The following is a 26,930-nucleotide window of genomic DNA, read 5'->3' as shown; positions in this document are numbered from 1 at the left end:
ACTTCAATATTAGTTGCCCTTTGCTATCCTTGAGCCAAGGAAATTGTGCCTCAACTGCTAAGCTGAGCAAAAAGCTATCTGATATCCATACTAGCACACATACTCACAAATGTACACGAACGTGTTTATATGTGCCTAGCATTTCTGGCCGTATTTTGTACCCATCTATTGATTGGCTTCGGCTTTGGCTGCAACTTGCATGGCCTTTGCATTGGCCAGGAGACATTTAGCAGACATTGAAAGCTTGCTATCTTTCCAAGAGTGAAGGTCCTTGCGGCTTATCAGAATTTCAATTAAAACGCACAAAAATCAAAAAATAAATACAAGTAAACAGTTTTCCATCTAGGGGCTGACGACAGTCGCATCTAAGCAAACGTAGTTGTGCAGGCGAACTAAGAAGCAGTTTGATTTAAGGGATACAACAGAAAATCATGATAAAAACTCATAAAATGTTATTTTTACTTCCAAATAATTGGGAGTAATCAAATACGTATGCCAGCATTTAAATGCGTGCAACAATTTACTCTCAATAGCTTCAAATACCTATTTGATATATTATATTGAGGCATGCGGAACAGATGTATTTATTCGCACTGTTGCAAGCTCTATTTTCTTACTTCCATTTGTTAAATATTTGTGAGATACATGTAATTAATGGGCAACTTTGGAACTGGAATTGAGCTGCAGATGGAGTCTGCAATGCTTGCACGCACACCAAGGCACACACACGCACACACATAAGCACACAAACAATTGGAACTCTTTTTGTACATAAAGAGACAGACATGATACATTGAGCCCTGGGCTCATATGATGATGGACGTCGTCGTCCTTGGGCACTCCTCGCTGAGCATTTTGTTTGCTTTATTTTTATATTTGACTTGGCTTAAAATGCTCTTGAAATTGTTGTATATAAGTACCATATGCTCACTGTATGTTGCATTTAAACGTACGTCTACCAGTTATTCCGAATTTTCATTGTTTGACTTTTTCGCCTGACACTTTCTTAAAGAAATCCCCATTACTTAAGCCCTAGAGAGCCAATTAGGGCAATATTCGTTGCGGCTGAGCTTTTATATTTTGTGTATATGTTTTTTGTTTACAATAGTTAACTGTGATTTTTCCAAATCAATAAAGTGTCATTCAACAGTTGCGAAGACTGTTTTTTAGGTAAGATTCTTAAAAAAAAAAATCGTTTTCTTTTGAAATACTCGTGAAGGCTAACTGAAGGGGGATTTAAATGCCCTTTAAGCATTTTATAGCTAAGAGTTATTTTAAATTAGGATATATGCAATATATGTCCAACCGTCAGTTGGTGTTGCCATAGGCAGGGCACTCGCATTATGGCAAATTGGGGACCTAGGTCAATAAGGGGCTACATTGATTCGTTTTTTGGGAATACGTATCCGCCTTCTGGCAATTTCTTAGCTTTTTACAAGCAATCAAATAATAAGCTTAGCTTCATGGCAGAGCCCGGGTCAAAGAATTTACATATGATTCAAATAATCAGTATTTAAGTAAATATTATCTGATTATTATATTATCGCACATCTTGGTGCGCGAATACAGTCAGATTGAAGGGTATGTTGAACTGTGAGCATACGGAGTGCCATTGTTGGTTGTTTCCACGGTAGCCACACAAAAGCCTTCGTGCTTAGTTGAGGGGTTTCACGTACATACCCTGCACTTATCCCCACAAAAATACATATATATTTCTGTTTAGCTGCAATGGATGTATACTCGGGTTCGCCTCTTCTTGCGAATAATTCAAATAAAATGTAAATTATAATCTCTCGTTCTGTCTACAGGGTAGTTCCTCGCCGTTGTCACTACATGAACTTGTTCTGCTTTTTATGATATTTTTTTTGGGCCTCTTCCTTCTGCCAAGGTTGATCATAGCTGCAGTTGGTAGACGGCTGCGTCTCCCTCTGCGAGCATATATGATATTGCATATGTATATATAATCGAATCACAGATTTTGATTCTAGTTGGGGCTGTTGGGGCTTTAGTCTGGCGACTCGTTTGCATATGCTGTGGAAATTTGGAAAATTTAATTGAGATGAAATTAATTCGATTTCGATTTGGCTGCTCGCTGAGTTTGTCGAGTTGAATTCCAATTATTGGCATTGCCTGCCGTAGCGTTAATTGAGCTCCTATGTAAATGTTTGGCTGCCTAATTCATAAACACACTCGCACACATACAAACATACACTCACGCGCTTATGCAGTTCTAGTTTATTTCTTATTCAATACGATATTGGCCACAAAACTGCTGCATAAAAATCATAAATATTTGGCTCATCTCTTTCGTTTCGAATTTCGAATTATTATTATTCAATATTTGAATTAGATAAAATAAAAATTAATTTTGTCGCTATGCCGCAATTGCAATGCGGAATTCTCGGCAACATTTTTATTAATTTTCCATTTTCCGTTTACGCATGAACTGTTGTTGTTGCTGTTTATAGTTTATCTACAATATAAGCATGCAAATATTTCAGAGTTTTCCAATGCATTTAATGATTTCCATTTCGATTTATATTTCGATTTCAATTTCATTTTTATCAGTTGTTCGTTTATGAATTCATGTAAAATGTATTTTTATGGACATGTAAAAGTTTTGGATCAACGCTTCACTGACGTTGCTTTGCATACAAAAGTTTGGCATTTGTTTAATTGGAATTTCCCACAGGTGGAAGAGGCTTTGTCGAGAGAGAGAGAGAGAGAGAGAGAGAGAGCGAGATAGAGCGAGAGAGTTTAGCTCAAAGGTTCCCGAGTTCTTTGTGCTGTGGCAAAAGGCTTCGGGCATTTGAAAATAAACTTGCCCATCGCAAGCCACTTGTAAGAGAAAAAGCTTGTTACCTGCATGCAGCCGTGTGGCATGTGGTATGTGGGATGTGGCATGAGCATTCGTACAACTTAAAGGGTCAATCGCTGGCCAATTGAGCTCTATTCACAAAAATCTGAATGCTGAACTAACTTTCGCATTCAATATTTGAGCGATTTGATTTGATTTGATTTGATTTAATTCGATTTATTATGCACACGTGTAATAAACTACATTCAGTTTAGTTTTTTGTACAACTCGTTGCGAAATATTTTGTATGCCACTGTGAATTGCACATCCATGATTTAAAGTGTTTGCACCAGTTTTCACTGGATGGCAAGTGCACAGTGCGAGCAGAGCATCAAAGCAATGACAATAACGATATGTGCGAGCATTGAGTACTTGTGAATATGTGTGCAACTCTCTTGAGTGTCTACACACTGTCCATTTTTCGTATTTGCAAACAACATTGCTTTATCGACGGAATGGATAATAAAATATCCATAAGTATGAAGAGATACAAATCGAGGGTACTCTACAATGAATACATATGAGTGTGAGTGTATGTACGTATGTATGGAAATTAAGAGAGACTGAGAGAGTGCGTCGAAGATGCAATACTCTATAAACATATATAGCTATTCGGGGCATATGTGGTCGTAGCCACAGAATACCCACACTATATATATTATATAAATATAAGCATAAATAAATCTATTTTCATTGAACTTATTGAGTATAACATTACAACGAAATATGGTACACAAAAAAAGCTAGGTACCTCAAAGTTCTCTATACAATTTGCTAAATAGAACCTGATACATATACTCAACAATCATTTAATGTTGAATTCTCTGACTGACTGACTGAGTGAGTGTTGTCTGATTGACAGACTGATGGCCGGGATCATAGGATGACAATAGGAGCGCCACGCCCACTGGGACGCAGTGAAAGGGATGGAAACACCCAAGTGTTAAGTTAAAGTGCAGCATTTCAATTCGCATTAAGCCAAAGCTTTTCACTTTTCGCTTTTCACTTTGCCCATCTTACGAAACGTCGCCGAGTGGCATCCTCCACTGGGAGCTAAAGAGAGAGCTACAGCTGCTGCTACCCAACCCACCCCCACAGCTGCCCGCCGCCGCAACCCCTCCCACCACAATCTTTGTATTATTTTATGGCCGTGGCTGTTTCTTTGCGAATTGCATTTCAGCTTGATTTATTTCATTTCATTTCATTTCGCCCTACTGCAACGAGCGGGCGGCCAGGCCGGGAAAATTGATGTGAGCGAAGAAATACGGTTAGCTACATAAGTTTGTTATTACTGGTTGCTTAAGCCAATGCCCATGGCCATGCCCATGCCCATGCCCATGACCATGCCCATGAACAGGCTTCCCATCCCCCCGTTGCCACCACATGCGCAACCACACCCACATCAGCGCCCACGCCTCATCACTTTGGCCCAATGGAATCTGTGTGCGAATTCAGTTTCAAATAAAATATTGCACTCCCAAATGCAGGGCAGGGCCCGGGTTAAGGCAGCGTGTGTGTTAGATAAACTTATAGAAGAAGAAAAAGCTTCTTAATACCCGATACCGGGTACGAAACGCACAGACATATGGTTCAGCTCTCAACACGGATGAGCGGTGTCTGCTCGGAAATGGCAGTTTTTCCATTACGCTGCTGCCTGCCTGTCTACCCCTCAAGTGTATACCTGGCCCGCCCCCGACCCCGCTTCCAGCCACACACTCCCTGTCACAACGCTCCTTACGAGCCGCTACCCAATGCTGTTTCGCACTCGCTCTCGCGTATTACTTAATTTATATGAAATATGAAATGCCTGTTTGATACATGAAACAATAACAGACCAACAGACAACGAGAGTAACTGAGAGGGGTGAGCGGCGACAAGGGTGGGGGGGGGGGGGGGGGGCGGGGGGGTGTTCGCGCATATCTAGTGCACGGGGATTTGAATCAACCATCAAATTAAGGCTAAAATGCATTTGTCAGATGGCGTCCTGACAGCAAAATTGCTAAAATAATAAAACTATCAGACAAACTTGTGTACTCACTTATGTACACATATAGACAGGACTGTGCTTGTGTGTGTGTGTGTGTGTGCGCGCGCACACATGTGCGTCGTTATTCTCGTAAGCTGTTTATCTTTAAGACGGCCGCCAAGACACGGAGTAGAACAACTGGCAGCACCGCAAAGTGTCCCCTTGCCACGCCCTAAACCTATATTGCCTCGTCTGTGTTGCCCATTGCGCATCGGAAGCAGCAACAACTGGGTTGCAAGCAGGCAACACTAAAATATCACTCAAGGCAATATTGTGTGTGTGCATGTATGTGCCCTGTTGGCAGAGCAAATATGCATTACGGCTGTTACCAAATTGGATGCAGTTATGGCAAGTGCAATATGCACCAAGGCGACGCTATCAAAGAGAGCTGCATTTGATGCTAAATTTAAGCTCAAGCTTGTCACAAAGCGTTCCGCCCACTTCATTGCGGGTTCAAAGTGCAAATTCGATTTGAACCTTAGTGCAAAAAGGGCAATAAGAACTTAATTTCATTTGTAACGCGCAAATGTGTTCTGGGTTATGAGCCGATTTCGAAGTGCTTTAAAACTATTGAAGGGCGCCTGCAACTAGTCGTCTAGACGACCTGTTTAACCTTATCAAAAGCTAAAACTGACTTTGAGCCGCTACGGTTTGACCCCGGCATTCTTAGTTATTTTTAGGTGTGCGCTCAATCTTATACTACGCCAGTTTCGAATGACCTATTGCTTTTTACAAAAAGGGTTTCGCTTTTAATATAAAATAAATTTTACCCTCCGGAATCACCTTGTTAATTTATATTAAACATTTTCTTTAATAATTTAAATTTCCCGTCACGTGGCGTATACGCTATTTTTATAGTGCACTCTGAAGCAAAAATCTGTGACCACAAATCGACAGGCGTGATGTGAAATAACATTTGATTAACATTGCGAATGCAAGTAAAATTGATATGCAGGTTGGCTAGATAAAGGCTCTTTGCTATTATATATTGAGTGTGCTGTGAATTCTTCTACAAGCAATATCTAACAAATATGTTAGATCAATTATGTTTTATTTTGAACTACAATTTGTATTTTAGATTAAGACTCTTTACTTCAGATTAGAGCTGTACGATTAAGTATTAACGATGTGCACAGAATCATCGCTAGTGTTGCGATACATTTGACAAGCACATTGACAGTCAATATATAGTCTTTTATTTATACTCTCCTTGTAGCCACCCACATTGTTTACAGGTTGGTTTTCGAAAATAAAGTCTATGGAAACAGCAGAGAGAGGGAAAGACAAAAATGAATTTATTAACGAGCGCTTGTGGATATGCCAAGTTGGGCGCTAAGGTCATAGACAAAAATACAGTCTGGTTAACTTTTGGGCCAGGGTTGCGTTTGACAGTTGGCAGTTGGTTGGCTTGGATCAGCTCTTGCTGCCAACAAAATTGCGTGGTGTGTGTGCGCACGAGTGTGCAGATACTTTTATGTGCAAGTACATGCTAAAAACTAAGTGGTAAAAGAATTTTTGGTCAAGAAATTGCACAAAGTCTAAGGCCATAAAAAAAGCAGCAGCAGCAGCAACGGATAAAAGAATGAGCGGCATGCCGCAGAGGAAGCGCGGGGCAATGCATGCGCGCTGCATGCAACGAACGACACCAACTTGGATACTGGGAAATTGTGGAATATGGAAATACATATAAAATATGAATATATACCATTTGTATACGAGTTTAATTTATAAACCCTCTCTATCTCTCTCGCTTTCGTCGTTTATCTTCCCCGACTTGTTGCATCAGTATTGCCGTCATTTAGTGGCATATTAAAGTGGCAATCGATGGTATTGCCGCAAAGCAATTTCTTTGTGGCTTGTCGACGCACAGATATCGCACCTCACACACACACACACATACACACACACACACACACACATACACGCACACGCAGTCCCTCAACCGCCCCGGTAGGAATCCGCCAGCTTATCCGTTGAACATCGATCGAGCTGAACGATTTCATCAAATCCGCTGACGTTGAATTGATTTGATTTGATGTGCGCCTTGTGCAAATTTATTTGATGCAGTTTCATAAATGTGAGCGACCAAAAAAAAGTGCGGAAGTTTTTACTTTGCGCCGACGCTGCCCGCTGCCTTTGCCATTTTTATTTCCATGCCCATCGATGGCATAATTTTTCACGTTTTAGAAAACTGTGTGGCCTAGGCTGGTTGGGATTGAACCCGCCGCTCGAGGGCGACCTCCAAAAAGGTAAGCCACGCATAGCATCAACGCACCTCCCTTTTACTCTGCAGCCCGTTCTAATAGTCACACACTTGAACCTCTGCCAAGCACTCGAGGCGATAATCAGATTGCCAAGCTTTCCCCCCAACCCTCCGTGCCAACAACCGTCAGCAGTCCCTCGTGCAGGTGCACGTTTGAGTGTCAGCGTGTGTGTTTGTGTGTGTGTGTGTTAATTGAACTGTTCGACGTGCATAGTCAGCGCTTGTTTTACAATTCGGCTGGATATGTCAGCCTTTAAGAGTTGCAGGCATCAATAACCAGCAATCCAGCAGCCATCAGCACCAAGCCCCACCCAGAAGCCATAATCCACCGCCCACCACCCATCGCTGTTTAAAGCTTCTGTCCTATCCGAGCATTAACCATACGACAAGTCTTCAAATATTGAGCGCTAGCTTTAAATTAATGCGATAGGTATGATTAAATATACCTATATAATCCATTGCACTGCGTTGCCAATTGATGCGGAAACTTTTCCACAAATTGTTGATTGCCATTTAATTGTGTACATGATTGTGGGCGTCCCACTGTGCACAGTGTGTAATTCAATTAGGTTGCAAAAAAGTTTAAATTGAAAAACATCACACGGCCTGTGTACTGTCGCCATTGAACATATGCCTTATAATATACGAGTAACCCGAAACCTAGACTGATGCTTGAATTTAGAAATAACGAACTGATTTTCTTAGATTATTATGATTCGGGCAATTTAAATGAGGCAAGTGCCTTGCTATAAAATTATATATATCAATGATTTTGAAATTTTTAGCTGCCACAAATATATTCTCAACGAATAAGGATTGGCTTTCCAAGTACAAAAATAAACAAATAATAAATGTAAGACAAGACCCGTCTAATTGCAAGAATCAGTTCTAAGGCGCATATCTTACAGAGGGGGTTGCCTTGCGTACGTTCGAGTTTCTGCCCGACACATATGAATTTTCATGCTGTCTGCAAACCAACTTGTTTGGCTCTTCAAAACTCCTGTTGCCATTTGCATATCGTATGGATAATACTTGAAATCAATTGGTAAGCTTGGCAATAACTATTATTCCCATTATGAACAGATACAATTGTACTGCTTTGCGCACTGCATATCTGCTGTGAAATGCCACTAAACAATTTTAAATGGATTTATTACCTTAATAGATGCTCTAGCCTTGTACTGTCCTCGCTAGTGCTTGAGCACAATGCTGCATTCATTGAATAGTTGGCTCAGTTTAAGAGGCCTCTCAGCTCCTATTTCATTAACTCTCAAGCACAGAGATGGGCATTTCGAAACAGTATGTGTATGAATACAGCGTTAGTCTAGGGATACCCCATAATAGACAGGATGCTAAAACTAAACTAAAATTTTAATTGGCCCAATTTGACACACCTGAATACCAGACAGACAGTTACGCCTGTATATTTATATATACTTATATATATTTGCATACTCCTTATTTGCCTATTAACGGGTACTGGGTATTTGCATGTAGCCAATATTCAAAGCAATTCGAGCTGAGGAGTTGGTAATTAACGACTGATATGAGCTGAAGTACATCAGTTAAAGCTCCAGATCTACATTTCAGGTCAGATTGAGGGCTAGTGCTAAAGCTATGGCATGTTTGCTAGGGGCGTGGCTGGCGAGGCAGCGCATTAGTAAAACAATAATAGGTTGCGTGATAGGAATCTTGTCGCCTTTTCTCGTGCCAGGACAGTGTCGATGCGAACGCCTTTTCATATACAGCTGGCAGGAATTAAATAGACCCGACGACGCGTCACCGTTGTTGACTCCAACTCCAAATAACATCCTTGCGTGGGACTGGTGTCGCCTAGCAGCCTGGCAGCTTGGCAGCCTGGTAGACTCGAAATGTAAAACAAGAGACTTTGACTTTAATCCCCACACAGACTGCAAACACCCTATACACACACAAACTCTTGGCCAATTCAAATTGTGTTTGGTAGCATAAATTGGCCAAAAGGTGTTCAGCATATGGTTTTACTTTTACTTTGGCCTTTTTTATTCAGTCATATAGAAAACAAGCAAATACACACAAATCACAGCATAATAGAAAGAGGGGGCGTGTTTTGCGGGTCGCCTGTTTAATCAAGCGGCCTGCCAACATCTGCGCAGCTGGTTGCGCGCTCTATAAATAGGGCCAGAGCTTCGGTTACGCCCTCACGCCCACACACACTAACTTAATTAACTTGTTGTGAAACAGATGTAGTATATTTTTGGCCATGTCCAGAATGATATTCAATTTAAGCTCCAGAGCGAGCTCTGTTCCGGTCTCTGGTTCTGGTTTTGGTTCTGTTTTTCATCAACGCCAGTCGTCAATATTCCAAAAGTCAAAGTTTAACTGAATCTCTCTCGTACTATCTCTATCTATCCATCTCTGTCTTGCGTTCTCGTCGCTTTTTGAGCTGGCTCAGCAAGTAATGCCCCAGGGAGCCACTGGGCGGCTGACGTTGGCAGTGCATTGACAATAAAATGGTTCCACAACCACAAGGCTGCTTGTTGAGTGCCAAGAGCCAAGCAACTGGACCAGCAAGCTAGGCAGGCAGGCGGACGATATCAGACGAATTGTATTGAAATCGACAGCTAATGAAATGTTGCCCCAGATAGCAAACACGCATCTGCAGCGGGCAGCTGCTTCCCCATGGAAGCAGCTCGGTATGCCCCAAGGCAAGTCCAACAAGGAGTCAAGACATTTGGTCCCGCTCTTGTCGTTCCTTATGCTAAGTGCCATAAATTGTAATTACAATCTGCAACACTGGCAACACAGCTCTGATTTTCAGAGTCAAGGTCAAATGGCCCGTCACGTGGCGTATACGTTATTTTTATGGTGCAGACTGAACTAAATATCTGTGACCACATATCGACACTCGTGTTGCGAATGAACAGAACATTTGCTGAATATTGCGAATACGAGTAAAAGTTATATGCAGGATGGGTGGGAGGACGCATATAAAGGATATCTTCTACAAGCAATATTAAATATAGTTAACAAATGACCACACCCGATTCAAATCAAAGAGATGCCTTTCAAATTTTAATTATCGAAAAACTCAATTTGTTCCGTAGTGCAGACGTTAGGCCTAATGAAAGCCGTGTTGTTATAATTATTATTGTACACATAATGAGCTTGTTTTAAAGTAATTTTCGCGTAACGTGTTCCCCAGAGCTAAAGCTATTTTTATGATTTTGCTATTTTTGAATTAGGCCAGAGAGAAGATGAGATACCCTGTGGCCAATAGACTAATGGGGCCCAATCCACGGAAGCTCCAGAATTAAAAATGAATTCACAAACAACTGTTGTGCTTATTGTCAGATAGTTATACAATTCAAATGTCTCCAATTCTTAAATATATATATAAATATATCGATTTGGGGGACATAAAAATCTTTATATTGATCCTTGCCTGCATTTAGGAGAATACTCTCTCAGATAGGCGGGCTTCATATATATACATAATCTTGACGGGGTCGGAGAGGCCCCTTCTGACTGAGGCATACCTTTGTCGAATTGCCATAACTTCTCTACCCATTTATAAAAAGAGGTATACAAAAATCATGCACATCAAGCGTACATTACAAATGCACAACTACATACACGCAAACACAGCCACACACACATTTGCTGAGCATTATTGAGCAAAGCGAATTTTTGGGAAAACGCAGGCCTTGTTTTGGTTACATTTTGCATATCTGGTCAGCTGGAATAACTACAAATTTTTACAATTTACATACATTACAATTTTGTAAATTGTTTGCTTCTGTGCGCTGCATTACAAAAGAATTCACCGATATGCATTACCAGCTATAACAAAATCTATATTATTGCATAATTTTAGCATTTTAAAACGATTCGCATGAACTAGTTTGAGGGCTCTACTCAGCTTGACACAGAATGCAAGGGGGTATAGGGAGGTAATAGGTGTTCTCGTGGTATGGGGGAGGGCAGTGTCAAGAGCGAGCAGGGCAAGCACAGCGAGTAAGAGGGCGTGAGTTCCAGAGTGTGTGAGCAAGGCAAATAGATTAAATAGGCAAGGACAAAGACACGCTAAACGGGTGGGGGCGGGTAGCACTAGAAATGCGCGCCGAGGGCTGCCTAATTACAATCAAGCAATATTACGATACTTACGCGTATTATCTTCTGATCCCGTATGATCTTGCGTATGCAATTGACGATAAAGGTGATGACCATGCCGCCAAGTATAAGGCCAAATACGATGATGATGATGACCACATGCTCGGATTGGCCAGTCGTTTCACTCTGTGAATACAACAAAATTATAACAATATAAAATTAATCAAATAAACTTATTTTCAATTCTGATGATGATCAATATGATTATCTAATGTAGCGTTCACTTTATTTTCGAGTTTTGCATTTGAGATACGGACTTTCGATGTAAATTGATAAAAGAACGCAGACTATATTTATATATACTTTATAGTAATATAGTCAGAGCTTAATTAGTTTAGTTATTCATTAATTATACCCTGAACCTATTAAAAATGGCTAAAAAGGGTAAAATGGTTTTGTGCATCGTTCATTCCCAGCCACATTGATACATAATATATGGGAGACATGTAAAGAAAAAAATGATAAGCTCTCTTATATACAGATAGACCTGGCTGGATCAACTGAGCTTGTGTTCCCAATTACAAATACTAGTATGCTTCCTTCTGTCTGTTACACAATTTTTTACAAAACTATTATACCCTATTCGGCTATTCTTTTTCTGAATGGCTGCAAGTATAATAAGAATTTTTTGCGCAGCTTGAAAATTGTATAAAAAGGTTGTTGGCATGGTTTAAATGACGTTCCATCATGTAAGTTTTTGCCGTTTGTTTTTCTTGTATGAAACAAGTCGACATACAAAATGACATAATTTTAATGGGTAATGTTTTTGTCCAAGCTTTTGTATAGCCCACATGCACAACTTGCTTTAATTTGAAGCTCGGTGAAGCTGCTTTGGCAATGCAAGCTCGATGAACACAATTAACTAAAAATCGTGCGCCAATTTGACTGTGAGCCAATTAAATAAACATAAATTGTGTATGCGCTTGATTGAACTTTCGATCGAGCCATTGGACCAATTATGAAGTGTCCAAAAAAATGCGATTTATTTGGTAATGCATTTACATTCGAAACCCAAATAAGTGACACCAAAAATCGCTTGTTTTCCTAATTAGACATACGAAATTTTCAAATCTAATACGCTTTTTGTTTCTGCAATGTTTGACACAATTAACGCAACTATCAAATTAGTTTATAAACAAACAACTATCATGGCGCAGGTTTAATTTTTCAAAAATAGTAACAAATGCTTGCATTAGAATGTAATTTGTGCCATTTAGTATAATTGCCAGTTGGATTCCATTGTATTATAATGTGACGAACCTAACATATGCGATTGTGATGAATTTTTTATTTTTATACCCTTGCAGAGGGTATTATAAATTTGTCGTGAAATGTGTAACGCATAGAAGGAGACATCTCCGACCCCATAAAGTATATATATTCTTGATCAGCATCAACAGCCGAGTCGATAGAGCCATGTCCGTCTGTCCGTCTGACCGTCTGTCTGTTTCTATGCGAACTAGTCTCTCAGTCTTCAAGCTATCTTAATGAAACTTTGCAAAAGTCCCTCTTTCTGTTGCACGCAGCACATATGTGAAAACCAGCTGGATCGGACCACTATATCATATAGCTGCCATAGGAACGGTCGGTCGAAAATTAAGATTTTGCATGAAAAACATTTTGTTTATCAAGATATCTTGACCAAACTCGGAATTTATTAGTTTCACTATGCTCCTCATATATATGCAAAATCCTATTAAGATCGGTACACTATATCATATAGCTGCCATAGGAACGATCGGTCGAAAATTAAGTTTTTGTACGAAAAAGCATTTTGTTTTTTAAGATATCTTGACCAAACTCGGAATTTATTAGTTTTAATATGCTCCTCATATATATGCAAAATCCTATTAAGATCGGACCACTATAGCATATAGCTGGCATAGGAACGATCGGTCGAAAATTAAATTTTAGTATGAAAAAATCATTTTGTTTTTCAAGATATCTCGACCAAACTCGGCAATTATTAATTTTACTATACTACTCATATATATGCAAAATCCTATTAAGATCGGATTACTATATCATATATCTGCCATAGGAACGATCGGTCGAAAACTAGGTTTATGATTAAAAACTTTTTTTGTTTATCAAGACATCTTGACCAAACTCGGCGTTAACTATCTTCCCTGTGCTTCTTAGATACGGGCAAAGCACTATAAGCATTATGAAAAGGTTGGGTCTGCAAGGGTATTAGATCTTCGGCGCGCCGAAGAAAGCCTTTCTTTCGCGTTTCTCTTGGATTTTGTGTGAATTGTTTATAGTAGGCAAATAACTTCTTTTTTTGTCTAGGTTAAATAAACCTTCCTCTTATTGATAGGTCTATTTTCTTATTGCATAGGCTACATATCGGAGTCGGATGGATCGAACCCCTATATTAAAGAAACTAGTTCACATAAATGTTCTTGCATAAAGGATAACTTGACAAAACTCAGCAATGACGTGCTTCACTGTGCAAAACCGTCTCAAATCGGATTACTATATAATCTATTGAAAGCATCTGTTGGAAAATTAGGGTTTTGAATAAAAGCAAACCTACAAGGGTAAGTATATAATTTTATTTTATTAAGCGGAAAATGCGTTCAATCAAAACGTTACACAGCTCCTATCAATAAAACAACACCCTTTATTACAAAGAGTATTCAAAGCTTGTAAGTCGTAAAGTACCCGAGTTCAATGTTTGCTAAGTTTTCAAGTGCGTGAGAGAAGCTTTGTGCCGTTTTTCGAGCTTGAACAATTAGTTGGTCTTTACGATTGCAACAAGATTTACAACAGAATCGCACATTATTTGGGGGCAATAAAAGCTCGAAGAAATGCAAACTATTTGCCGCTTTTAACTTAAATGAGTCACAAGGGAATACGGTTGAGAGGGCTTTGCTTTGGCTGGGCTGTGACCCTATCAAATCTAATCATCTACACAATTGCTGAACCAACAAAAAAACAAAATAAAAATAGGGAAAACCAAAAACAATAACAACAACAAGCGGTGACAACACAGAGAGGGGATGGGGGGCACGCCTCGAATACAAATCTCAGACTTTGGCAACAAAACTTATTTGGCCAACTTTATGCTTGTGTACGTGTTTGTGAGCGTAACTCTGTGTGTGTGTGTGTGAGCGAGAGAGTGTGTGTTGCCACTGTGACTGAACATAGTTGAAATAAAAGGCAAGAGTATGCGGCACATTCGTTTGCCCATAATTAGATGCATGTACGAAGTTTGGCCTACATAATGATAGGGGATGCTTTTCCTCTTATATTTGTGGATGACTTCAATGGGTGAATGGGTAAATAGGTGCACGTACTACGGACGGGTGTGTCTATGGGTGGGTGGGTTGTGGGTGGGTTTATGGTTTGTTGATTTCTCACTTACCGAACACTTCTCCTCGTCCCAGCGAAATTTACAATTGTCCCGCTCATTACACTTTAAATCGCTTGATATGCAGGTCGCGTCCTCGCAATCGTACTCGTCGTCGGTGCAGGCTGTTTTTTTGTGGTAGGCAAAGATTCATGATTAGAATTTAACTTAAATTGCTCTAAAATGAAACAGTCGGCATAGCACCGACTGGGCTATACTGTGTTCGCCGTGTTACTACAGTTTAGATTAGTCGAAAATACTTCTATTATACTGACTCTAAGACTGTAATCAATGCCTTTTTAACTGTGAGTAGTATATATAAACCAGACTTTATCCTTGGAAGTACGAACAGCAAGAACGAGTGTTTACAGAATCAATGCTTGCAGCGGCAATACTCCCGTTAGCCATTTTATAGGTTACAAAAATGGCCATCAGCAGCAGACACAAAAGCAAATAGACATAATCTCGAGCACAAATAGTCATGCAGCAACAATAATTGCAATGCTTCGGTAACTGGCAGCTAAAAGTACAAACTCAGACTTCGGTCTCTGCCTCCTGCTCAGCTTTCACCACAGCCTGAGGCTCAGTTTCTTCCAAATGTCTCGGCTGCAGGCTCAGTTTTGGCTGTCACCTAACAATTGTTAGCCTTGGCTAGTGCTGGGCTGGGAGTTGTTAACTGTAAAATGCCAAAAAGAGCTCTGGCAAAGTTAACACAATGCCAGCAACAAAGGACAATCGTTGAATGACAAAGGAGTGCTTAGCCTTTGGCAACAGGCGGCAATCACGCAAAACTGGGCTAGGAGGCTGACAAACAAACAGACAAACAAACAAACAGTTTGGCGGTAAATGCTAGTCTATGGGCAACAACGAGATACATACATAAGTAGTTAGCCAGACAAAGGCATGGACAAGGCCGAGAGACAGTTGTTAGCCAACAGAGAAGGAAAAAATAACTGACAGCCAAAAAGCCGCCCAAAAATCCATTCAAAAAGCCGTCGCCGTTTGTGGTGTTTGGGTGCGGCTGAGGGATAGCGTTAGCTTAGCACAGGATTGTCCAGGCTTTGCCCTTTTTCATTGTCCTGCCCTCACTTCTACTGCTGCTGCTGCTTGCTTTGAGACGTTCCGTTAACACACGTGCCGCAAATTTGAAGGATTTTCTGCCGCTACCAACGCTACCGCCAGCATAACTTAGTGTGCGTTGAGTTTTGAAATGTTTGAAATGGCCTAGTTAAAATTGTAAACTTACTTCCCGTTCCACGGTCCCGGAATGCTGTGTACAGAATTGCGAATGTTGAATTAATCGCACTTTGTTCCGCGTAAAATCGCATGTGCAGAATGTTCGACTCCGCCGTAATGCTCTCGCCCGCCGAACCGCAAAAGTTTTTCACTCTGCAAACAAAAAAAAAAGAAGAAAATAACAAACGATGGAAAGGGGTAGAGGTTGAAAATACAGATCAAATAAAAGAAAACATGGCATGGCAAAAATACAATCAATATTAGGGTGTCAAAATGCTTTTAACTTCGTTTCGCAGCATCGCGGGTTAATTTAAAATTGTGCACTCTCATGTTTGAACCTAAAACGAAAAAGCTAAAGCAGCACCTGCAGAAAGCTTCGTAATGGGTTATATATATTTAATTTAGACATTTTTTAATCCTTTAGAGTTTATGAATTCATGAATTATTTATCATATTCTATAACTCTATGATGATTTAAGTAATTTAAAGGTAATAATATGATGAAACCAATCAATTTGGTAATCACGTTAAATTGCTAGACTATCTTATACCCAACTTAGTAGGTTTTAAGTTAATGTTACATTGCCTTCATCAGTTATCATAGCTCAGGACTACGTTCTGAATGTGCCAAGCATTAGCTTAAAATTGTGCAATTTGACTTTCAGTTGAAACTTAGCTAGGTTCTAATTCAAGCCCTTAAAATATTGTTATTGATTTGGTAAACTGTTTTTTCGCATCTATGAGCCCAAGTTCTGGTTCTCAGATTTTATACATTGTAATTATTTTGAAACAAATCATCTGTAACAACGTATTTTCCAGTACAGGCTCAGCTGCTCTTCAGTCAAAAAAAAAAAGCAATTGCAATGCCGGGCTTACATATACATATATATAGAATCCACTGCATATTGTCAAAGAATTGAAGTTCATTTAAATCTAATGTACACCTTATGTACGCTGGTTTTTTCGATCCACACCGTGAATGTTCAGGTTGATATGTTGCCTGGCCAACACGTTTGCTAAATTGTTACGAAAAGTGAATTTAAATAGAAACCGAGGGGACGTCGGAGAACAGAACCAACGAAAATATCAAAGGTATTGTCAAAGGCAATGGCAACTAGAAAAAAAAGCAGAAGTAATTACCTAAGGAATGCCGACATTTAAATACTCTTCCATTCTAAATAAAGGGTCGCGGCTATAGTGCATGTGCTTTTAAAAAGTCAGGAGCTAAGATTGCGACATATTTTTCACTATTAACTTTTTCACTATTAACTATCTATTCAATTGAAGAAGTGTCTTCAACAAGAAAAAGTGGCCTGCAGATATACATATGTCTTTCTCAGCATAGTTTTGCTGTTTGTGAATTTAAATACCTTGTGCAAGGGTATGACAAGCACCGGATCAATCGACCTGACCGACTAGACAGGCAGCCCCAGCTAGACGGCCAGTCAATCACATTGAGTGGTGCTGTCGTTGCCGATGCCGTTGCCGTTGGTGTTGCCCCCGACGCCAGCATCGGCGACATATTCCCATCAGTGTGCACAAAAGCCTGAACCCTAGAGCTGGCCCCAAAATCGAATGGCATTGCAAGAGTGTGGCTGAGAGGGAGGGAACAGGAGAGCTGGGACTGAGGCGCAACAAGTGGAAATATGTTGGCGTGTTGAAAGAGGGATGTGCCCGACTGAATGGCACATGGCAAATGGCAAATGCCAAATGGCAGATGGGTCGCCGTCGGTTGGTGGCACAAAACAATTCCAGTTGGACGAGTCAAAGGCGCCGCCGCAACTTCCGCTGTCATACAATTTACTTGGGCCGGTAATAAATTGAAATTTTGCTTTACATGCTTTGATCTTTACAGCGTTAGAAAATGCTTTTTGGCTGGTTTCACATTGTGGCGCATTCGTAAGGCGGAAATTGGTTTGTGGCACAAAATTGCGTATACGCCACCCATCGGCAGTCTTTGGGATAGCTCTTAACTCTTACCTTAATGGCATTACTGTTTGTTCTGGGAATATATCCAGAAAGTTGGTCTCGCAGTCATTCGGCTTGCTCAGATGAAAGTCCAAAAATTTCAAAAATATCTTAAAAAGACGAAAAAGAAAATTGTTGTAAGAAGTTGCGTGTATATGTGACCAAAATGAAGCCACACCCACCTTCCAGTTGTCTTTCACCTGTATGCGCCAAATGCAGTCGAGAGCAATCTTATCGCGTATCACCTGTTCCCTAATGTCAGCTGGGACATCTGTTGAGTTGATAAAGCCCTCGTAGCCATCCTTCTCAATAGTGCAATTGAGGTCCGTGCTGGGCGCCTCTCGATTTCGATCCAGGTACTCGTAGACGGCACTGAAACCTGTATATTCGATGGTGTCGTCTGAATGGAAATGCAGCCACAGATACCGCTCCTTCGAGGTTATTTCCGGTGGGAAATCTGTGCCACAGAATTTGCCAATTAGCGTCGAGAAACCGTATTGTCCATCGCGTATCTGAAAAAGTCAGCGACATAGCTTGAAAAACTAAAAACATAGCTAAAACATGCCACACCATCTTATGATGGTGGATAGTAAAAGTAATTAATATTAATTTGAGAATTTTCTTTACGGAAAGCCCCTGTGGCGTGCTCGTATTAACACCGTTTTCTTATGTCATAACAGTTCGAGGATTTTCTTTTTGAAAAGTAAGCAGTGTCCAGCTTGTAGTTATCCCGTTTTCACATGTCATAACAGTTCAAGTCCATTTAAGTTGACAAGTTGGACTTAATCTGGAATTCATATACTTGTGCGCAACTGTGGCAACGCTGCGTTGCCAAGGTGACACACACCTCTTTTATAAGCATGGCTGGGCAGGGGTCGCGTAATTTAAAATGTCATTTACGACTGTCAAGCTAACTGATCTGTAATGTCAAATTGAATCCGAATTGATTAATCAAGCAAATAAAAATGTATATTGCAAGGTGCGAGCATCCACCCACATCCAGCTGATAAAAAGATATAGAATTACAAACGTTATCAGAGAATTATTTATTTTTTATGTCATAACGAAACCTGTGACAAATTAAATCTAAAGCGAAATACAATACAATAAAAATATGCTGCATCACCAAAGGCAGTTATACTTTGAAGTGTGACAGACTCGAACTAATTAGCTGAGGTGCTTATAGACATGATGTGGCAAAGAGACAGAAGCATAAGCCTGTAATACTGTTAAAAATCTTCATAAATATTAACACATGCGAAATGCCTAACGCAGTGCCTAATGTAATTTTAATTAGGTTTTGCCGCAGACCGACAAATAACTTGTTTCGTTCCCCTTTAATATACATAACTGGCTGTGCGCCAATTAAAATTATTTTCTAATTATCAGCTAGCACAAAATGTGCAAAGTTTTATCATATATGTATGTATGTGCATAGATGTGCGGATGTGTCGTTAAAGTTTATAGGCTGGGTTGGCGGTCACTTTTGGAATGGGGGCGGCCACTTGAAAGTTGCCTGTTAAATGACGTTGCGCATACGACATGTGGACGGCAGCTGCAACAATCGGCAAGGAACTGTCCAATGTCAACTTTCAATTAAAACTTTGGCAGATAGAGAGGGCCATTTTATAAAAACGGCCATGCAAATACGTCTGCATGGAGAAATGCCAAAGGCTTGTCTGCCTGACGCTGGCAAAATGTAAAGAAAACTATTCACAAAGTTTTTGCCAAGAACGGGACTAAGGTTTGTTTAGCTGCTGCTGCTCTTGTTGTTGCATTGCCTTTGCTATGGCTGGCAACAACATTGTATCTATAATGCGAAGGCATTTTGTTGTTGTCCAATAATTGCTGGACTTACTTACTTCGAGAAAATCAAATTTGCACTCCTCCTTGGCCTCAATATTAAACGAGTTGCGAAAGTCCAGCCGTATGATTTGTCCCTTCGGCGCTGTAATTAGAAGCAAATAAACAGTTTATATCTTAAGTTATGTGTGCACGTAGGGATGAAGGGAAGAAAACGATCTGTTTATTTATTTATGTTACCTCAATGTCAATCAGATTAAAGAAAATCCTCAGGCTAACAACAACAATTTGTTTAACAGACTTACTTTATAAATATGTACAAATAAAAAAAAAATACATTTCCACACTGTTTTAAAACAGCCCTGAAGCCAACACACAGGGGAATATGTGTAAGCTACCACCTTTTTAATTACATATAGAGGAGGTCTTTGCAAACAACTTTAAATAGCGTTAGGAAAACTCATATTCCCGACTTAGAATTCGATGAAAGGAAGTGCTTAATTATAATATGCTTTTGCAGCTGCATAATGTTAAGCTTGCTCTAGTTAATCTCCGAATTTAATTTTTTGTTCGGAAACAAAATGTGCAACACATTAAAGTTTAAAACTTTCGATTCCATATAGTGTATTCATATAAATATATATATACCCTGTCACCATCAACACGCAAATTGAAATAGCCAAATTTGTTTAATTCTTAGTATTTTGCGGAAAGTTATATAAATGAGACTTCAATGTCTGCCATAGACACAATCTATAACAAAGGGGCCGGGCCTCGTTTGACTAAAATCGCAACATGTCTGCGATAGGGTATTAAATATTCGCTGGAGATAAATGCTACAACCCGCTTTTGGACTATATTACAAAATTTTCTATGTTTTATTAACAAAATAAATATAAATAAAATAAAATTATAGTAATTTTCAACAAACTATCAGATGTAGCATAAAGATAAAAAGAATACCGAATTATTTAAAAGTGTAATCGATAGATTTGCAAACGAAGCATTTTTATTTTAATATTTATACCCTTGTGGAGAGTATTTTGAGTTTGTCGTAATTTTGTTCTGCATAAAGAATATATATTCTTGATTAGCAACAACATTCAGTAGAGACATGTCCTTCTCTCCGTCTGTCTGATTCTATGCAAACTTGTCGCTCAGTAGTAAAGATATTATCATGTAACTTTTGAAACGTCCGTCATTCTATATCATAACGTTAACATAGCAGCGATTTGTTCAATATTAAGTTCTTGTACGTTGAACTTTTTGTTTTTCAGGATATCTTGACCAAACTCAGTACTCGTTAGATTCATTATGCTCCTTGCATATGAACTAACCCCTTTTAAAATCCGATTACAATATTATATAGCTCTCTTTTTCAAAATACATTCACCAAACTCAGTAATTACGAACTTCACTATAGTCCTCATATATCTTCTACAAAATCGTCAGCCCTAATTCTACAAGAGTAATTGGTCTTCTTCGTGCCGAACTAGCCGTTCATAATTGTTTTTACAGTAGTGCAGTAAAATGTTTAAATAAGTAAATTACCAACTGTCTAAAATTGATATGTCTTAGAACTATATAATTTGGCTTTCAACTAAGTTGAATCAATATATGGTTAGAATATTTGGTTATTTTTTAAGTGATTGGAATTCAGCCCACTGAACTTAGGCGCTGAAAAGATGCGTCTGCGCCGAGCTGACAGATGGGTTAAACGGCTGATAACGACCGAAACCTTAGAACGCATCAATGGCCCGGCGTATAATACTTGAAAAGGCGCACGCACACACAATAACCCATAAAAGGATCTACAGCTTGTGGCGGCAACCGGGCTAACCACACCAGGCTAGGCTAAGGCCTTCTTTGGTATACATAACATAATGGAAATGTAATGAAAGTGTAAATCACAGAGGTTTGGTCAAACAAATGCGATGTTTGTGCTGGCTCTGAATGTGAATGGGGATTTTCACTCTGATTGGCCTTGACACAAACACTAAGAGAAAATAAAATGAAAGAAAGAAAGCAGAGCTTCCATCTATGGGATACGCGCCCCTGCTGCTCGGTGGCCCTGCCGGCGCATGTGAGCTGGAGCATCAATTTGGACTTCTGAATAGCATTTCCTGCCCACGCAACTCAACACAAATTGAAGACTAAATGAAAAACTAACCACAAAGCTGGCAATGCCAATTGATAGACGAACGCAAACTCATTGTAATTACATTACGCAAGCATTTCAAAGAGCTGCCTCTGTGACCCAAAACTAATTATTTGCCATACTGTATACTACCTGTGAGGCACATACCTGTGTGCAGGTCAGGTTTTGAGTCAAATGGTATTTTAGACAGTGCAAATGGAAAAAGATTTAAGCTTCTTATGTGCAATAAGCACTTTACATTTTTATTCAATATATATGTGTGGTTCATGTGTTTGTAACATTTAAGTTTTGAAAATCGAAATTAAATATGTCTCTATACTGGTTGATGAGATATCTATAAGGATCATTGTGATCAGCATCAACAGTTTCTGCTATCTTTTTCGAAACCTTGACGCTTTCGAATTCGATTTGAAGAAACTTATAATATGACCTTTTCAGATTTTCAACAGCAGATTTATTAGAGGAATTATATATGAATGTACAGATTTCAGATTTTGTACCACTTTTTCTCCCTCTCTTCTCTCACTCTCTCCCTGTCTCGAAAATAAGATATTCTTATGGCATAAGTACAGTAGTACGTTTTGTATGTGTCACAGTGCCACAGTTCTGGATTTGAATTCCAAGCATTTTCTCTTTTATTCCTCTACGTCTAGACTATATTTACCTTAATCTTGTATTTGTTTTATGTTTTTTGTATGAAATGTGTAGAGCAAAATGCTTTAGAAATCAGTTGCACAATATTTGTAGTTGGGAATTAAGATGAATGAATTAACAGCAATTGACTTACATAACTGAGAGTCGTGTATCCTTAACGCTTGCCACACACACAAGTACAGACAGAGATGAATGGGAGTAAATTATACACACACACACGCTTGATACTAATGCAGCCGCTTAACATTTGGATCGCTGGCATCAGACAACCGCCAACAGGCAACATGTTCGTACCTCCCTCCACCCAATTGGGCCTCAGCCACTGTCTATCGGCCGGCGCACCATATTGTTATGCAAATGAGCCTGCCACTCCCCATGGCAGTCAGCCTATCTTTTTCTATCTATCTATCTTTCTAGCTGTCTGTCTAAGCTAACGCACATATGTAAAGTTAATACAGGACTTAGGCACACACACACACACACACACACACACACACACACACACACACACACACACACACACACACACACACACACACACACACACACACACACACACACACACACACACACACACACACACACACACACACACACACACACACACACACACACACACACACACACACACACACACACACACACACACACACACACACACACACACACACACACACACACACACACACACACACACACACACACACACACACACACACACACACACACACACACACACACACACAACACACACACACACACACACACACACACACACACACACACACACACACACACACACACACACACACACACACACACACAAACACACACACACACAGAGTCTCTCTCTCTGCTACTCACTGAGACGCAGATACTGCTGAATCCGATGATGGTATCCGCTGATGCGTGCCTATAGAATGTCAATCACTTCATACGCTGTAGGTTTTATCTGGGCTGCTCGCTCCGCATGCAGTCATGTTGTTCGCATTTTGTCTTAACTGACAAATGATTTTGGCCCTGTTTACAGATAAGCGTCAAGTCAAAAGCCAGTGAAGCGCAACTAGCGCAAATATGACGACTGCGCCTTGCCACAGGAAAGCCAAATCCTAATCCAAAGCCAAAGCCAAACTCATACCGAATCTTAAACTGAAACTGAAACCCAGTCCCTGCGTCAATTCAAATCGCATTTGGAGGCCAGCAGGATAACATGCTAACGCTTTTAATAGGAAGCGTTAGCAGAGGGCTTTCTCCCTCCCGGTTCTGGTTCTGGCTCCCTAAATTGGCTGACTGACTGACATCTGAAATGTCAACACAATGGTTTTCGCGCACTGCATCTTGGTTAAGATTTGCAATTATTTGCAGTAAGTAGCATCAGCAGCAAAGTGCTTGCCATATAAACTTTTACGAGACCTTTTCTCACCCCCTTTCAAACGGCATTCACATGCCACAGGAATTTGGCTATGAACTGGCTTGCATAAAACTATATTCCAGCGATTGCCTGCAGGTTGCACTCATACTGCCGCATGTTTAAACTGAGTAATCATTTTGAATAAGATGAGTATTCAATAAATGCCAGATTCTGTGCACCACTTACTCATATTGATGTACACACATCCTCATTTCAGAAGTGTGCATTACAGTGCCTTCCATTAGAGTGACACTCATTGCAGATGCCTATTCGCACTTTATAAATAAAAAGCATTTATGAATATAATGTGCATTACCTGGAAGCAATCAAACAAAATCCTAAATAAATTAAAAGAAGAAAGAACGGCTCTCTACGGCACACCGAAGAACAAATACTCTTGTAAAACTATTGCAAATATTTAAGAACAATTTGTGAAATTCTTAATTACTCAGTTTCATGAAGATATCTTGAAAAACATACAAAAACAAATAGGTCGAACAATTCTTCTTGTAGGGCTATATTATAGAGTAGTCCGGTTTTTTTTTAAGTTCTGGTCAATATGTAAGGACCTTATGACCTTATGAAACTGCCAAATTTGGTCAAGATATTATGAAAAACAAATGATAATAACCGATCCAACCGATCCCCTCTCCTATGTAAGCAAGATGATATAGTGTTCCCATCCGACCGGTTTCTGCAACAGAGAGACTTACTTGACAATAGCTTAACAACTGAGAGACTAGGGTGCATAGAAACAGACAGACAGAAAGAAGGGCATGACAATATCCACTTATCTGTAGATAGCTATCAAAAATATTATATATATTTTAAAAAAGTTGAAAACATGTTTTCTTTCCATGCTTAATGAATTTCATGAAAAAATTATAATACAGTTAACAAGGCTATAAAAACCATAAGAAACTCCTGTCTTCAGATTGCCACCTTTCCGTATATAAACTTGTCAAGCTAAGTTCTTATCTCCCTTGTAGACGTGGGAGTCACAAATGCTTTTCAATTGGAATTTATGTTCGACTATTTATCGAGTTATCGAATTGCGCACTGCAAATAACATGCAACGTAAAACAAGTATTCAGTAAGTGTGACTCACCTGTTATCACTCTCGTACAGTTAATGTTCTTTGGATATAGGTTAGGATATTCGGGGCTGTAAAGCTCGTTCTTGGTGGGATCTCCCTCAACGAATAGCCTGCAACGGTCCACCTGATCCTCTTCTACCTGGCGCTCGTAACGTCCCGCCCGCGGCGTCCGGGAAATGGTCAACGCCTGCTCCTCATCGTCCAATTGGCTTATGGGCGTGGCAAATGCTGTGCTGTTGGCGGTGGTGTTCACCTTAGCTTGGTGGTCTCGATCGCGTGCCTTTATTGTCAGTGGGGCCAAGTGTGTTGATTCGCTTGGGTCGGCTAGGGGGGTATAAAGAAAAGTGGAAACAAGGCTTAGACACTGCTGCCAGAAGATGTCAGCTGGATTTATGCGAGATACGTTTCGCATATTTTTATGAAATTTACGGGGTATTATCATAAAAATAATCATGAGGATTAAAATTTATGCCAGAATAGCGTTGCTTTTTATTAATAATGCGCATAACTTTTGCTGCAACAGCGAATAAATAAACTTTTCGCTGCACCTATGCAGCAGCTGCAAACTTTACGCACTTGTTACGGCAACATGAGTTATCCCACATCCGCCTTCCAGCTGCCAACCGCCACCTGCCGCCCCACACCGCCCATCAAATGGCCCCCAAAAAGTAGGCAATGCACATTTTTAAAGCCTCAACTCTTTCAATTCGCACTCGCCTACACAAACTCAAACTCGTACTCGTACTCGCACTCATACTAACTTGTGTATACTCATAGACTCGTTTAAGTATATTTGAACTGTCGGGGCAAGTAACAGTGCAGTTGCAGCTGTAACGCAACTGTAACTGTAGCTGCGTCTAAACAACAATCGTTAAGCCCATGTAAAGTGGCCCAAAGCACACACGGCAGTTACAGCGCTTATGTGTGTGAGTGTGTGTGTGTGTGCCTCGAGCACTTTTTGTAGGGCATTGCCATTTGCAAGCCAAAATAGTCTGTAGAGATTGTGAGCGACCTTTAGTTGCTCTTTAAAGCAATAAATATATATGTAAATAAAACTGTTTGTATTGACCGATTGATTGACTGACTGGCTGATGACTGTGCACAAGTTAGCTTATGTGATTTTAGTGAACGCTATGGAAAGGATCCTATAAACTCCACCTTCAACTGTGGAAAATTAGTGGAAATGGTTGTATGAATCTTCTTTGTGTACCATATCATCTGCTTCAAGCTCATTTTCAAAGCTCTACATTATAAAACACGGATAAGAAAGGCAACTTTTATATTTCATCCGATCGAAATCAATCGTATTATCTATGAAAAATATAAATAAAATAATTATCATTGATAACGAGCGAAGTTTAATTTAATTTTATTTCAAGGGAAATTTAAATTCTGTAGATAGTGATAGGTTCTCATTAATTCAATTGGGCCCGAATTCAGTAATAATTAATTAAATTTTGTTGGCCTTTTGTTACCACAAAGTTCTTTAATGATTTGCAGAGCTGTGTGTGTGTATGTGTGTGTGTGTGCGTGTGTATATTCAAGCGCCTATACTTATATCGTTTATGGCTCCTTTTGCTGCTGGCAAGTGTAACATGCATTTGCACAAAGTTTGAATTACCTCAGTATACTTTTTATGAGGCGTAGAGTATTAACGCCCAGTGGCACACACACACAAACATGCGCACGCATATTAACAGTACATTCTCTCAATGTGTGTGTGTGTGTGTGTGTATGCGATTGCCAAAGTGTTTGCGCCGCATTATATGGCTGCTAGTGCCTAATGATGTAGCAACAAATTTAATAAACATATTAAGTGTTGATGTTTTTGTAATCGCACAGCCGGCTCCACCCACCGCCCGCTACGTACTACGCAATGCCACTTTTTGCCGTAGGTTGATGTTATTGCTCTGTGCGCCGCATGTGGCATCTATGGGTTAATACTTGCTAA

The 26,930-nt window shown here is 39.8% G+C and overlaps 1 protein-coding gene across 1 annotated transcript in view; it reads right to left on the bottom strand.

Annotated features, from left to right (window-relative positions):
- The window catches only part of LOC115771344, an 85,953-nt gene that overhangs the window by 10,190 nt on the left and 48,833 nt on the right, over positions 1–26,930 (bottom strand). The window contains exons 3-9 of the mRNA XM_030717015.1: positions 24,992–25,303; positions 19,720–19,805; positions 18,040–18,369; positions 17,870–17,967; positions 15,900–16,042; positions 14,669–14,778; positions 11,293–11,424 (exon numbers count right to left, since the gene is read on the bottom strand). Of these exons, the coding sequence (XP_030572875.1) occupies positions 11,293–11,424; positions 14,669–14,778; positions 15,900–16,042; positions 17,870–17,967; positions 18,040–18,369; positions 19,720–19,805; positions 24,992–25,303 (1,211 nt within the window). The remainder of the gene's footprint in view (positions 1–11,292; positions 11,425–14,668; positions 14,779–15,899; positions 16,043–17,869; positions 17,968–18,039; positions 18,370–19,719; positions 19,806–24,991; positions 25,304–26,930) is intronic.

The sequence above is a fragment of the Drosophila novamexicana genome, unplaced genomic scaffold (genome assembly GCF_003285875.2).
Source record: "Drosophila novamexicana strain 15010-1031.04,08,12 unplaced genomic scaffold, DnovRS2.1 tig00000068-arrow-arrow-pilon, whole genome shotgun sequence".
Lineage (NCBI taxonomy): Eukaryota > Metazoa > Arthropoda > Insecta > Diptera > Drosophilidae > Drosophila > Drosophila novamexicana.
This window is presented reverse-complemented; position numbering and strand designations above follow the sequence as displayed.